Source organism: Myotis myotis, unplaced genomic scaffold (genome assembly GCF_014108235.1).
Source record: "Myotis myotis isolate mMyoMyo1 unplaced genomic scaffold, mMyoMyo1.p scaffold_m19_p_12, whole genome shotgun sequence".
Lineage (NCBI taxonomy): Eukaryota > Metazoa > Chordata > Mammalia > Chiroptera > Vespertilionidae > Myotis > Myotis myotis.
In genome coordinates this window covers 7,124,497-7,139,519 of record NW_023416316.1, presented here as the reverse complement: position 1 = coordinate 7,139,519, position 15,023 = coordinate 7,124,497, and the positions used below count along the sequence as shown (strand labels likewise).

Below are 15,023 nucleotides of genomic sequence, written 5' to 3'. Positions count from 1 at the left end.
TGGGAGGTTGGCTATGGGAGTGCACTAACCACCAGGGGGCAGCTCCTGCATTGAGCATCTGCCCCCTGGTGGTCAGCATGCATCATAGCTACTGGCCAGCTGTCTGGTCATAAAGGTCGCTTAGGCTTTTATATATATAGATTGTACTATATTAAAATCATTACGTTTTGATCAAAGGTTCTATAAAGAGAGTAAAAGACAAACCACAGGGTGGGAGAAGATATTTATAACACAAACAAGCAGATAATTAATATCTATCCTATATAATAAAAGCCTAATATGCTAAGTGTCCAGTCATCCGTTCTACTGTTCAACCAATCAAAGCATAATATGCTAAAGATATGCTAAGGCTGATCAACAATTCGCTATGACGTGCACTGACCACCAGGGGGCAGATGCTCCGACCCGTAGGTTAGCTTGCTGCTGGGGCCGGCCGATCTGGACTGAGCGAGATGGGCCAGACATGCCCTGGAGCCCTCCCATGGTCCCTCCCCACCTCTGGCCAACCTCCCACTGTCCCTCCCCAGCCCAATCGTGCACTGGTGGAGTCCCTCAGCCTGGCCTGCACCCTCTTGCAACCTGGGACCTCTCTGGGGATGTCGGAGAGTCAGTTTCAGCCTGATCCCACAAGCTACTCCTCTCGGGAGGGCGCCAGACACAGGGCTCATAGCTGGCGAGTGCTGCTGTGGCAGCGCGAGCCTCTCCTGATCAGGACTGATTGGACGTGAGACTGTGGCAGGTGCAGTGGGGCCAGGATGAGCGGGAGAGGCAGGTAGGAGCTGCAGGAGGCAGTAGACTGCAGGTTTTGGCCCGATCCCCACAGGCCACCCAGAGGGGGCCCACCCATGCACAAATTCATGCACCGGGCCTCTAGTAATATATAATTTCTTATAAATCAATAAGGAAAAGATAGAAAACTCAATTTAAAAAAAAAAAGCAAGAGACTTGAACAGGCACTTTTAAAAATAAGTTGAATAAGATGCCAATAAGCATATGAAAGGTGCTCAATCTCATCAGTCATCAAGAAAATGCAAATAAAAACAAGGCTATACTACTACACAACCACGAGGTTGGCAAAAAAAAAAAAAAAAAAGAAAGAAAGAAAAGGTCTAATGTACCAAGGACTGATGCCAAATACTGAAGGGAGTGTAGATGAACACAATCAATTCTAAAAAACAGTTTCGCATGATCCGTTCATCTAATATGGTTTCTATCCTACAGAAGCATGTTTACGTGAAGCAGGATTCACGTGTAAAAAAAGATCACAGTGCCCTGGCAGGTTAGAGCATCCCCCCTCAGACCGAAGGGTCTCGGGTTGGATTCTGGTCAAGGCTTCATATCTCACCTCAGTTGTAGGCTCCATCCCTGGCCCCACGAGGAGCGGCTGCAGGAGGCAACCAATCAATGTGTCTATTTCACATTGATGGTTCTTTTTCTCTGTCTTCCCACCTCCCTTCCACTCTCTCTAAAAAAAAAAATCAATGGGGAAAATATCCTTGGGTGAGAATTAATAACAAAAAATACATGTTCTACCTTCCTATCACAACAAATATGCCTTTATCTGCCTAGAAGACTAAATTCATACTGAGAATTTTTGGATTCCTTAAAGTTCAAGTGGAAACCTGATGGTGCAGGGAAAATTGGCCACTGGCCCACTGCCCATAGCCCTCTTCTCTATCTCATACTGCCAACAACCTCGCACACAGCACCCAGTCACCTCCATTCACAAGTCCAAGTTCCATCCCATACACTACTCCCCACAAATGGCAACTCTTAAACCATCACTTGGGCCTCAGGGTGTATACACCTGTAGCTCAGTCTACCCTCAGAAAGATGGACCTCAGGAAGAGATTCATGCAGCCTCTGGGCCATTTGGGCACAAAATTTTGAGATCCTAGGTACTCAAAGCATGGTCTAGGATGGAAGGGTTCAGGCTCCAAGTGGGCATATCCCACAGACTCCTTGCCCCATGCAAGAGGGACAAAGCAGGGCCCTCTAAAGAATAGGGCCAGGGCAGGGATCACTCTTGCCAGGAACAGAATTTCCTTAGAACCAAGAAACATTATATCTGTTAACCTGGACAGCAGTAACATGGGTACTCACTTTATAATAATTTGTGAAATTGTACATGAAAGTTTTATGTATTTTTCCACAAATAATGGGACTGACACCATGTGCCTACTGATATGATACACAATATCATGTTCTAGATATTCTTGCCCAAAATCCATGATCTGAATCTAATCATTGGGATACAATTAGATCCAAGTCCTGGACTTTTTAAAAAAAAACAAGCTAATTCCTTCAAAAACATGTCATAACAGGTAAAGAAAAGCCATAAAATTATTACATGCTGAAACTAAATAGATGTGAAATTAAATAGAGTGCATGATCCTGAATGAGATTCTAGATCAGAGGAGGAAATGCTATAAAGGACACTATTGGGACAAATGATTAAATTTTAATATGAACAACTGACATTATAACAATGTTAAATTTTCTTTATCTCAATAACTATACTAGAGTTATGGAAGAAAATGTCCTTATTCTTGGGAGATATATTCTGAAAAATTTAGGGGTGAAAGATCACAATGTCTGCAACTTCTTCTCAAGTGGTTCAGCAAAAATAATATGCATATGCATGTAGAATGAAGCAAATATGGCCAAAAAGTAGCATTTGCTGAATCTAAGGAAAGGGCATATACACTTGGCTATCCTTGTAACGTTTATCATTTTAAGTCTTTTCAAAATAAAAAGGTTTTAAAACTATACTAAAGAGTTAAACAAGAAAGGACTTGTCTGCAGGAAGGGAAGAAGAATCAGATGTCTAGGATTAAAGGGTAAGATACACACTTTTCTTTTTGTTCATTCTTCCATCTTATTTTCACTTTTCAAATTTTGTTCATATTCCCCCCAAAATTTCATTTTAACTTTGGGAGACAATTGAAAGGGGAAACATTAGCAAAGAGAAAAATAAGAAAAATGTTTGTCCTTAAATGTATCTGTCAAATCACAGCCATCATCAAATGGTTACTCTGAAATATCAGTCCATAAAATGCTGCTCACATACACACTGAGTAACCCTTCCCAATCCAATAGTTTGCACATTAAGAGGCATAACTTACAGATGTTAATATTCTACTTCTTTAGATAATCCAGAAAGTGGAGCACACACAATTATCTGACTTTTGCTGTTAGGAGAAATTCATTCATTTTAGCAAACATTGGTGATGTTATACAAGGCCCTGCAGATAACATAGAGAGTTGTGCATATCATGGTCACTGTTCTCATGAAGGCAATGCAGAAAAGTGACAAGGACTTGAACCACACAGTAGCTGTATGACCTTGGCAATTTATTTGATCTCTCTGAGATTCCCTTTTCTCATAGGTGTTGTAGTGGAGATGCCACCCAGCTATCTTTAAGGGCTGAATTATAAGGACTGACTATCCATGTCAAGTATGTAGGACAAGACAAACTTAATAAAAGCTATTTTTATGAGCATTACAATCAAATTAAATAATGAAATAGAAAAAAATATGCCCAAGGTTGTATAGCCAATTAAGGGTATAACTACCACTGAAATCCTGATTATTCCAAGTTTCTAATCCAAGAAAATTCACTCTCTCTAAACACCAAATAATATATGCAACTGTTAGTGTGTGGGGGCCAAGAGTTGCTCCCTAACATATCTTTGGCAAATGCATCACTCTATCAAGCACCAAGAAAAAGAACACTGGATCATAAGGTTATTTTTTTCTCATTAACCAAGGATTTTTAGCTCAAGAAGTAATATATTCAGCCTGCACAAGGTATCTAAGACCCTGTCATCCAAGCATACATGTCCAAATTAGTTCAAAAACTAAAGCCACAGGAGGTATTTCCTTCAAATAATTTCCAACTTTATTTTACCAACAAACATAAAATTTACTAAATTAAATCAATTTCATCATGCTTATGATAATGTGGGCACAAATAACAAGGAAAGACACTTAAACATACTTAAAGATAAATAACAGTTTAGAATATTCACATATCCCATATGCATGGCTATCGCATACAATAAACAAACATGCCATATCATAATCAAACATGCAAATACCTGAAAGAGTGCCACCTGACCTAGGATAGGCCACTTCAACATACACTTCAAATGTGGTCTCTGGGTTTTGCCTACGAAAGAAACAAATCATGATTACTAACAAGGATGAAGGCAGCATGGTAATAGAACATTTAGGCTGAGATATAAAGCACACCTTGATAAAATCATTAGCTCCACAACTTAATGGCTGTGGAACTTTGGACAAGTTACTCAACTTCTCTGAGCCACGTCTACCTAATCTATAAAATGAAAACACCTAACCAGAAAAACTATTGTGAAATTTAAACACACACACACACACACACACACACACACACACACACACACATTGTCTGAGTACAATGTCTGGCCAATAATTGGCTAGACATTATGACAATTTTATAGATGTCACATCTTCAATTTACCCAGCTAGATCTCCAACGCCACAGGTAGAATTCTGAGGAAACTCAAAGCAAAGCAACACTAGCAGAAAGTAGCCTTCTCCCTCATATTCCAGGATAAAACATTCATAGGATGAAGTTAACTTACTGATTTATAGATTTTAAGACTGAAACAAGAGAGACAGTATCCTGTCTCCCTAGGCCAGTGATGGCGAACCTATGACACGCGTGTCAGAGGTGACATGCAAACTCATTTTTTTGGTTGATTTTTCTTTGTTAAATGGCATTTAAATATATACAATAAATATCAAAAATATGTCTTTGTTTTACTATGGTTGCAAATATCAAAAAATTTCTATATGTGACACGGCACTAGAGTTAAGTCAGGGGTTTTCAAAATGCTGACACGCCGAGCTCAAAAGGTTCACCGTCACTGCAGGCTGTCATGAGACAGGATCCTCATCTAAATGTATGACTGTTCCCACATAGGGGGCTTCACCTGTATCGAAAAACTGCAAGTATATGAATGTTCATTATTATATCCTTTTACCTTTTTATGTCATAAATATTTCATAATAAGTGTTTTAAAGATCACAGCACTAACAGAATGTTAACAGTTAATTCAGAGTGATGAGAACATCGGGGTTATATTTCTTTGTATTTTCTCTTTCTCTTTGATTCTAAAACTACAATAAAAAGATATTACTTCCAGATTGAATGAAAATCAGTCAGTGAAGAAAATGTTATACTTTTAAATGTCTATAACTGAGTTATATTTTAAACCTGACAACAAAGCTCAGAGAAGAAATTTTCTGAGTTGCCTAATCAGATCGAAGGTTTAATTTCAATCATATAAAAACTTTGAATTTACCCAATAGATTCCAGTTTTCAAAATAATTATCTCATTTATCACATTTCATTCTTATTATAATCCCAGGAAGTAGGGGCATCAACACCATACAGGTGAAGAACCTGAGGCAGAGTTCCTAAGTGACTGTTGGTGGTCCCACAGCTACTTAGAAATGTAGCCAGAACCAGAATTCACACCTCCTGACCACTCAAATTCTGTTTCATTGATTCTAAAAGAACTTCCCCCCACATTTTCTCATATCTTACAATCTATTGCATCTTACAATTCTACATGGCAGCATTTTTTCTTTATTGATAATACATATAATAACAGTGCTTCTTATAAATAATAGCATCTTAAATTCAATAAAATATGGTAATACTCATTAAAGTTCCTTAGCAGTAGAAAGAAAAATGTGTGTTTTGCCAATCAGGAATCCAGTTATTTCTCTTGTGAAAGATCATCATTTCATCATTGAATAGAAACTTGGGCTTTTGTTTTAAATAAGCAACTACAGCTGAAAAGAGTTGGCTGCTCTAAAATTCAAAGTATTTAAATATATACTAGTATTGACAAATATTATTTAAAAATTATACACTAAATCAGAGTATCTTACTTAAAAGTACAAAATAAAACAAGGTGAACTGAAGTTTTAAGCTCCTTTAAAAAAAATATGTGTGCTCTTTTTTCCCTGATAGAGGGTACAGAAAGACCTACAAAGTCAGTGTCCTTTGGTCACCAAACATTTGTGGAAAATACCAGTTGAAAACATCCTTTTCATTCAAATGAGCTCAAAGAACAATGTTTGATGAAAGAGAGGAATGTTCTAAAGTCATCTGAAGGACACCAACAAGATTCCTTCTAAAACCTAAATAAATCTTTAAGTTTATTTTGCAACTGGCTAAATTCCATCTCAGAATTTCATCCCTCTAGATCAGGGGTCCTCAAACTTTTTAAACAGGGGGCCAGTTCACTGTCCCTCAGACCGTTGGAGGGCCGGACTATAGTTTAAAAATAAACTATGAACAAATTCCTATGCACACAGCGGCGGCAAAAACACCCGGCGGGCCGGATAAATGTTTTCGGCGGGCCACATGTGGCCCGTGGGCCGTAGTTTGAGGACCCCTGCTCTAGATCAGTGGTTATCAACCTTCTGGCCCTTTAAATACAGTTCCTCATGTTGTGACCCAACCATAAAATTATTTTCGTTGCTACTTCATAACTGTAATGTTGCTACTGTTATGAATCATAATGTAAATATCTGATATGCAGGATGGTCTTAGGCAACCCCTGTAAGAGGGTCGTTCGACTGCCAAAGGGGTCGCGACCCACAGGTTGAGAACCGCTGCTCTAGATTAAGATAATGGTTTTCAAGATGTATTCTGCAGGCCCCTGTGACTCCATAAAGGTTCTGCAGAGCTTTCGTACATATTTTACCTAAATTTCCATTTTTTGTTTTTCCCATTTTAAAAAAACTAAATAACAAACATGAACATGGAAAGATGTTACATACCAAGTTTTTTAAACACTGGAGCTCCAACACATTAACCTGTGCCACTAAGTTAAGGTGACTGTGCAAACCTGCTGTCTCTAAATGAAGAATACCATGTATACTCATGGTCTCTGCTGCTGCTTCTTTCTCTCTTTAACATACTCCGAGCCCACCACACCACTGAAACAACTTGTCACGATCACCAATGACCTCCACATTGCTAAAATGGTCAATTCTCAGTGCTTGTCTCACTCAACCTTTCAGCAGCATTTGATACAGATGATTGACTTGCCCTCCTTCCTGAAACACTTTCTTCACTTGCCTATCAGGATATCACTCTCTTACTACTCTTCTTACCTTACTGGCTGCTCCTTTGCTAACTCCTTCTGAAGCAAGCTCTCCTACCCTGGACCTTAGTCCTGGACCTCTCTCTATCTACACTCATTACTTAGAAGATCTCATTCAGTCTCACAGCTTTAATTATGCAAATGGTGACAAGCCCCAAAGTCATGTCTCCAATCTTGCTTCTTCCTTGACTCCAAATCCCTTATCCAACTGCTACTCAACACCACCACTTGCATATCTATGAAGCATTTCTAATTTAACAAATAGTGTTTTTCTTCCTCAAACTTGCATCTTCTGAAATCCACCAGTTATTCAGACCAAAAATCTTGTGTCATCCTTAAATTCCTCTCTTTGTTTTATATGCCACTTATTTCCATGCCACAATCAATCAATCAGCAAATCCTGATGACTTGATCACCAAAATACATCCAGAAAGCATCCCCAACCCCACTATCTTGGAAAGATCACCATCACCTCACCTCTATTATTGCAGTAATCTCCCGACTGATCTCCCTGCTTCCTCCTTTGCCCTTCTATACTCAGATTTCAATTTAGTGGCCAGAAATTCTTTTATTCTAGAGGTCAGGTTATGTCAGTCCTCTGCTCAAAATGTCCCAAAAGCTTCCATAACACTCAAAATCAAAGTCTTAGTTCTGGAAATGGATGGTGGTGATGGTTATACAACAATATGAATGTATTTAATACCACTGAACTATACACTTAAAAGCGGTTAAGAAGAAAAATCTTATGTATATTTTACTATAATTTTTTTAAAAACTGAGAGAGAGAAAAAGTTCCCATAAGGTCCTACATGATGTGGTCTTTGCCTATCTCACCTCTCTCTCCAACTTCATTTCATACCTCTCTACCCTTCTCCCTGCATTCTAGCCACACTGGCCTCCTCTCTACTCCTCAGACACACCAAACTCATTCCTATCTTACAGCCCTTTGTATTGATCTTCATGTAGGTGGCTCTTCCTGTCATTCAAAACTTGGCTTATACTTGACCTCCTCAGAAAGGCCTTCCTCAACACACTCTCTACCACATAATTTTAATTCTTCACATCCTAACTATCACAATCTTGTTTATTGCCAGTCACCCTCCTCTAAATGCAAACTGCAGAAAAGCAGGGACTTTGTCTATCATCCCTGCTAGTGTGCTTCTCTGAACAGTGAGTGGCACATAGCCAGAATCAAATAAGCATTCAGAAGGAATAAAGAAAGCACAAACTAGCCTTCCTGGGTCTAAAATATCTCAATATATGAGCAGAATGATTATACACATCTGTAATCCTCAAGTTTTAACACGTTAAAATAGATTTCCAGTCCCACCACCAGAGGTTCTGGAATAGAACCTGAGAATTAGCATGTCTAATGAATACCCAGGTAATACTTATGCTGCTGGACTAGTGATCACACTCTTTCAGAACTACTGATCTAGTTAAATGGAATTCTTCTCCCAAATAACTTAGTACAAATGACATAAAATAAACATAGGGTATACTTCAATAATCAATTATTTCAATAAAAGATTTCAAAGGCATTGTAGAAGCAATGAAGCTTACTCCTCTTCTAGTGCTAGCCATAGTTACTGCCTCACTCTAATGAGTAATAACAAGACTACATTAAGTTTCTTACTCGGTTCAAATAGCTGCCAGAGTTCTATTACATCAGCAGTTCTCAACCTGTGGGTCAGTTTCTGTCCAGGATCTTTTGCCATGTTCTCTCCAGCGAAGTTCTTCTGTCTCTAGAGAACGTTCTGTGTAGGTTCTGTGCCTAGGTTCTGTCTCTCTTGGTTCCGCATTCTAAGTTCTGTGTTCTAAGCTCTGTATTCTAAGTTCTGACTCTTGCTGTCTTGTTACATCTGTATTTATACCAGTTGATTCAATCCTATCAATCTCTATTACAAAGGTTAGGGCGTTTCTTATCTCCATTCCAGGGAGTAAAGATTATGTAGCTTAAGCATGATTGTTCGTAGCTAAAGTGATTAATTACCCGCCTGGCACTTAGTTGAGGGGTTTTATTCCCTTCCTAACTTCAGGGGAAAATCCCTACCTGGGGAAACAACCTTTCTCAGAGACCTTGGTTAAAACACATAGTGCCAAGAAGGTGAGCAAACATATTAAGAACAGTTTGCCATATATGCCAGGTCCTTTGAAACAGCAAGCATGGACCGGCTCCCGGCAGGTCGCGACCCCTTTGGGGGTCGAAAGACCCTTTCACAGGGGTAGCCTAAGACCATCAGAGAACACATATATAATTACATATTGTTTTTGTGATTAATAACTATGCTTTAATTATGTTCAATTTGTAACAATGAAATTGGGGGTCACCACAACATGAGGAACTGTATTAAAGGGTCACAGCATTAGGAAGGTTGAGAACCACTGTATTACATGAAGCCAAAGATTATGACAGTCTCTTTTAAAACAGAAAAAGAAAAGCAAAAAGCTGATTAAAACACTAAGAACAAATTAGACTATAAGTTATAGTCATGTTCATCCATGATCATTTACATGCTGCCTTATGGAAGAAGTGGTGACTAATGTTGTGACAAGTTATATAACATACCAACAAATATACATAAGTTATTTTAAGGGCCAGTGAAGCCAGTGCAGATGGAAGCATTTTCTGTTTCTCTGCAAATCAAAATAAATTTAAAAGTGTGTCTTCTAAATGCAAATGGCTAAGCAACTCTTACTTAATATTTTCATTAAGCCTGTAAACAATTAAGATATAATAATTTCCAGAGAATCTCTGGGACTACCCTGAGACTGCTTATATCTTCCATTATTCTCCAAGATGCTCAATATTTTTAACTATTTGACTAAAGAAACTGAAAATACTTTTTCTGTCCTATTAACACTCACTACTAATTCAGTACATGTAATGATGCTGAGAATACAATATTCAGAGCCAATTTTCCAATATGGACCCAAGTTTTCCCAGAACACTTCATGCACTCTCTCCTCTCTGGGGAGCCTTCTCAATACCCCTAACTCATAGCCCAGATTGGGTTGTGTCCCTCCTTTACACTCCCAGGGCACCCTATGCTTCCGCACTCTTAACACAGTCAACCCTGACACAATTATAACTACCTGGGTAGCTTTTACTAGTAAAAGTCCTGATGGCCAGGCTATACCCTAGAACCGTGGTCAGCAAACTGCGGCTCACGAGCCACATGCGGCTCTTTGGCCCCTTGAGTGTGGCTCTTCCTAAGTCTTAGGAGTACCCTAATTAAGTTAATAACAATGTACCTACCTATATAGTTTAAGTTTAAAAAATCTGGCTCTCAAAAGAAATGTCAATCGTTGTACTGTTGATATTTGGCTCTGCTGACTAACGAGTTTGCCGACCACTGCTCTAGAACAATTACATCAGAATATCCTGGCATCAGTGTTTTTTAAAGCTCCCCAGCTTATTCCAGTGTTCTGCCTAGGTGGAAAACCACCAGTGTACCTCTGACTAAATATCTGTCCTCCCTCTCGACTGGCAGCTCCTTGAGGGCACCATCTGCCTTATAACCCCAGTTCCACACCAGGCACAATAGAAGATGAATGAGTTTTCCTCCAACATCTGACGTAGTTTTCAACTCCCATAACTGCTTCTCTCGCTCTCTCTCTGACAGGAGGTAATGTGCTGAATACACACCACTGTTACTCTTTAAAGATGTTTTCCTTTGGAGTCAAAGGTATGAATAAGTCACACCTGCTGACAACAGCCTCAGCTATTAAATATGGAAAAATGACACACAAACAGCTAAAATGTGTTTAAAAGAAGGGAGGTCTGCGCAGTTCTTACTTCTGGGAGAATGAAGCCTGAAAGTAAGCCAAGAGAGTTTCTATTCAATACCTCTCTTCTGTACAATTCTCAGTGATTCACTGGAAGGGCCATGCTCAGTGCTCAGGGCCATGTTCTCAGAATGATTAAGTACACTCACTCAGCTTGAAGTCAAGGGACAGACAAAGGCTTTGACAATATTGAGGCAGCAGGAAAGCTTAATGATTTGGGGTTTTGTTTGTTTGGTGTGGTTTGTTTTTTATTTTTTAAAGCATCATACTATTGATCATTCTGCTGGATCATCAACTTTCAGTTGGGATCTACTTTTCTTCAATAACAACATATTATGAGATTAGGAGAAAAATGTAACACTATTCACAAAATGAATCTTTGCTGCATATGGTAACCATGTCATAGTGCCAGGCCCTCATCCCCTTTAAGTGTTACTTAGAGCTACAAACTAAAACACACAGTGTTAGGACCCCTGACTCATTTCACAGCAATCAAATCTTCAAATCAGCTAGTATTCTTCAAGCAAAATAACCTATTCTCTACAGACTAGAGTAATGATTTGACTTCAGCACCCTGTTTCCTTAATTACAAACTTATATGCTGAGGGGGCTAAGGTATAATATTTCAAAATCCACACCAATTGAACTGTCTTAAAGTTGACAACACAGTCAAAAGAAACTGTATATACTTCAGAACATGCTAGCAAACATCACCTAATAAACATTGATTCCTTTAAGCTAGACAAACAAGCAAAAAGGTAGTGTTAATATTTCCAACAAGTCTACATTTGTTTCAGTGGACTCTGAAATTAAAGCCCTTTTCCAGGCTGAAAATGCTGTATCAAAGACTGCTTTCTAACCCATAACAAGTTAACACCTCCATAGAAGAATGCAGTCACTGTTGAAACTTGTTAGAAAATGATTAACTTAGTTGTGTAATTATACAAACAAGTTGTTTCAAGATTTTACACTTCGCTTTTCATTTCTAATAATGCTCTCAGGATCAGATTAATAAAGATACACAGGAACTGCTGTGAGAGGAGTTACAAAGTTTTACCTTCCCATATGTCCCTATGAAAGATCCTTATGCCACAATGTGTGAAGTAAGTCCACAGGGGGAAAAAGTTTAGCTGCATTCTGAGCAGAAAAAAAAGCCTGCACACCTCTCAGTAATGTGCAGTACTCCATTCAGTTTTAAGAAATCCTCTACCGGGCTAACCTACAGTGTAAAATCTAGACTCTTCAACCATATTAATAGCATTTGCTAAGATCATATCTATTTAGTTATCAAAAAAGTTTGTCCTTAAAAACGTATTTAAAAAGCCTCCCATTTCCTAACTTTTCCTCTGCTCCTACTGAAAATGCAGTCCTAAATTGGGCAGGGCAGGATAGATGTCCATATTGGCGATGGCCAGTGTAGAGTGCAGAGCCTGGGCAAGATGAGGAAATGTTCCTACAAAGGAGTGATCTGACAAGGGATGTCAGAACACAAGCAGGCTGCAGTATATCTGGCTGAGGGATGGCCTGGAAATTCAATGTCAAATCCAAGTGAATGCGAAAGGCATCCACTCAGCGGAAGCCATCTGGCACAGGGAGCCAGAACTCGAGCAGGGTAAGGACATTCACACACAGGGCGGCCAGCCCTGGGATGCTGAAACACAAGTGGAATGAGAAGAGTGCCCATGGAGGGACATGAGTATCACAGCCCAAGAGGGTAAAGAGCGTGTTCAAGTACAAGGACACCCTAGAGTGGGGTGTGGAAGCTCTGGCAGGGGTAAGCAGGGTGACCATGTGGGATCGGTGGAGGCTTGTCCAGCATGATAAAATCAGACTCCATACTGGGTGAATAGGGCATCCACAGGACAGTGGGGAGGGCAGGGGCATGTCAAACCACCAGAATAGGCACTGTGATCTTAGGAAAATAAGGTCAAAGAGGAGAGCATCCAGCAACATGGGGTGGAGGATGAAGGGGCAGTGTGCCTGACTGGAACCCAAGACCGGTAAGGAGGGCCTGCTTTCTCACAGTTGAAGTTAACACACACATATTTCTTGGCTCTGTTTACTGACAGGACCTGGTAGCAACAACACTCAACAGCAGTGAGCATAGCACCCAGACCTTGGCTTCTAAATACAATTCTCCTCTAAAGGAACCAGGGCTTCTTAAAGAAGTAGCTGATTCCCAGGCTGGAACAGAGAAAGTACAAGATTAGCTTGGAACATCTTATTGTGCCATAAAGCAAATGAGTGCTCAAAGAATAATGGAGACATGTCAAAAAGACCAACTTGAAAAGGCTTCCACTGGCCAAATCTGGGGTAATTTGAGCATCAAAATCAATAACGATATTAACAGATTATTAACCCTCCAAATAAGACAGTAAGCCATGAGTCCACATTGGTGAATACATTGAAAATTTAGTGAGAAATGGAACATAGTTTCAAAGTACCTTCCCACAAAATACTTATTAGTAGCAAGAGGGAAAAAAGTAAACTTTCCATGTAGAAGTTTGGCAAAACTACCGTAATCAAGTCATCAAAGTGATCAGTATCAGTAATCAGCTAGACAAACTGCTAGAGTGCAATGAGAAAAACACAGCAGCATTCCTGAAGCAGGCAGTTAGATAGACCTTGAGCTGAGTAAGGACAATGGGCTAGGTATAGAATGTCACCAGGGTGGAAAGTCCCCAGTGCCTAGCGAAGGACAACTGCAGGGTTGGACCTCATCCCCAGTGTGACCTTTCCTCCTCCAGCATATCGCTGGTCATGTGACTTGGAACCCCAACCTTTCCTCCCTAGAGCTAACATCTAGGCCTCAGTTGTAATACAGCTCCAGGCCCAGAAAAGCAGCAAAACCAGACCAGTGACACCAAGACTGACCTCAGGACCAAATGCACTGGTACTGATCACTGTCCTGTTACTAACTAATTAGTGGAAGTCTGACCCTAAAAGGACACATCTGGGAAGTTGGTGAATGTTCTATAGAAATCTTCCCCTGGGACCTCCCCTAAAATCTCCACCCTTAAAACCCCTAGGAGGGAGCACCCAGCACACTCTCCCTCTCAGGAGGATGCCCTGCCTTTCCTTAGCTCCTCCCCCTCCCCCAGGTGAGTTACTATTACCTTCCTCACTCCAAGCTCCAAGGCCCTTGCTTTACCTCTATAACAGGGGTCCTCAAACTACGGCCTGCGGGCCACATGCAAATACAAATAGTGTATTTGTTCCCGTTTTGTCTTTTTACTTCAAAATAAGATATGTGCAGTGTGCATAGGAATTTGTTCATAGTTTTTTTTAAAACTATAGTCCGGCCCTCCAACAGTCTGAGGGACAGTGAACTGGCCCCCTGTTTAAAAAGTTTGAGGACCCCTGCTCTATAACTTGTTTCCTAAGACGAATTATTTCTTCTACCTCTGTGATTTTCCAAATAAACGTTCTCTTATAGTTTGAGTCTTGGCTCTGAATTATTTCCTAGCCAGAACTCAAGTAACCAAGATTGCTGAACCCAGGTCCAGTCTGACCCCTGGTGCCATTCTCACCTCCCACAACATTCCCATGATATTCCTGCCAAAATGCTTAACCTGAACTTAATCATGAGGAAATATCAGACAAATTCAAACTGAGGGATCTTCTAAAAAATAGCTGACATGTAATTTTCAAAAGTGTCAAGGTTATGAAAATCAAGAAAAGATTAAAAATCCCTTTCCAGACTGAAGGAAACTAAAGAGACATGACAAGTAAATGCCATGTGTGATTCTGAATGGGATTCTTTAGCTACAATTAAAGATGTTCTCGGGACTACTGAAATTTGAATGGGGCCGAATAATTAGATGTAGCAATGAATCAATGCTAATTTCCCAATTTTGAGGGTGATGTTGTGGTTTTATAAAACAACTAGAGGCCCAGTGCATGAAATTTGTGCACAGGTAGGGTCTCTAGGCCTGGTCGATTGGGGCCTTCTGGCTGCCAGCTGGGGCCTCCCTTCCCCAGCTGCCGGCTGCTGGCAGGGGCCTTCCTTCGTTCCACGCTACCCCCTGGTGGTCAGCACACATCATAGCGAGAGGTCGAACTCC

The 15,023-nt window shown here is 40.1% G+C and overlaps 1 protein-coding gene across 6 annotated transcripts in view; it reads right to left on the bottom strand.

The window, feature by feature from the left end:
* The window catches only part of DENND1A (DENN domain containing 1A), a 465,276-nt gene that overhangs the window by 413,835 nt on the left and 36,418 nt on the right, over positions 1-15,023 (bottom strand). For 3 of the 6 annotated variants that reach the window (XM_036329707.1, XM_036329706.1, XM_036329703.1), the window contains exon 2: positions 4,102-4,172. In XM_036329707.1, coding sequence (XP_036185600.1) covers positions 4,102-4,143 — 42 coding nt within the window. In that variant the 5' untranslated portion in view covers positions 4,144-4,172. Of the gene's footprint in view, positions 1-4,101; positions 4,204-15,023 lie in introns of those variants that run through there. The other 3 variants (XM_036329704.1, XM_036329705.1, XM_036329708.1) reach the window with 3 other exon arrangements.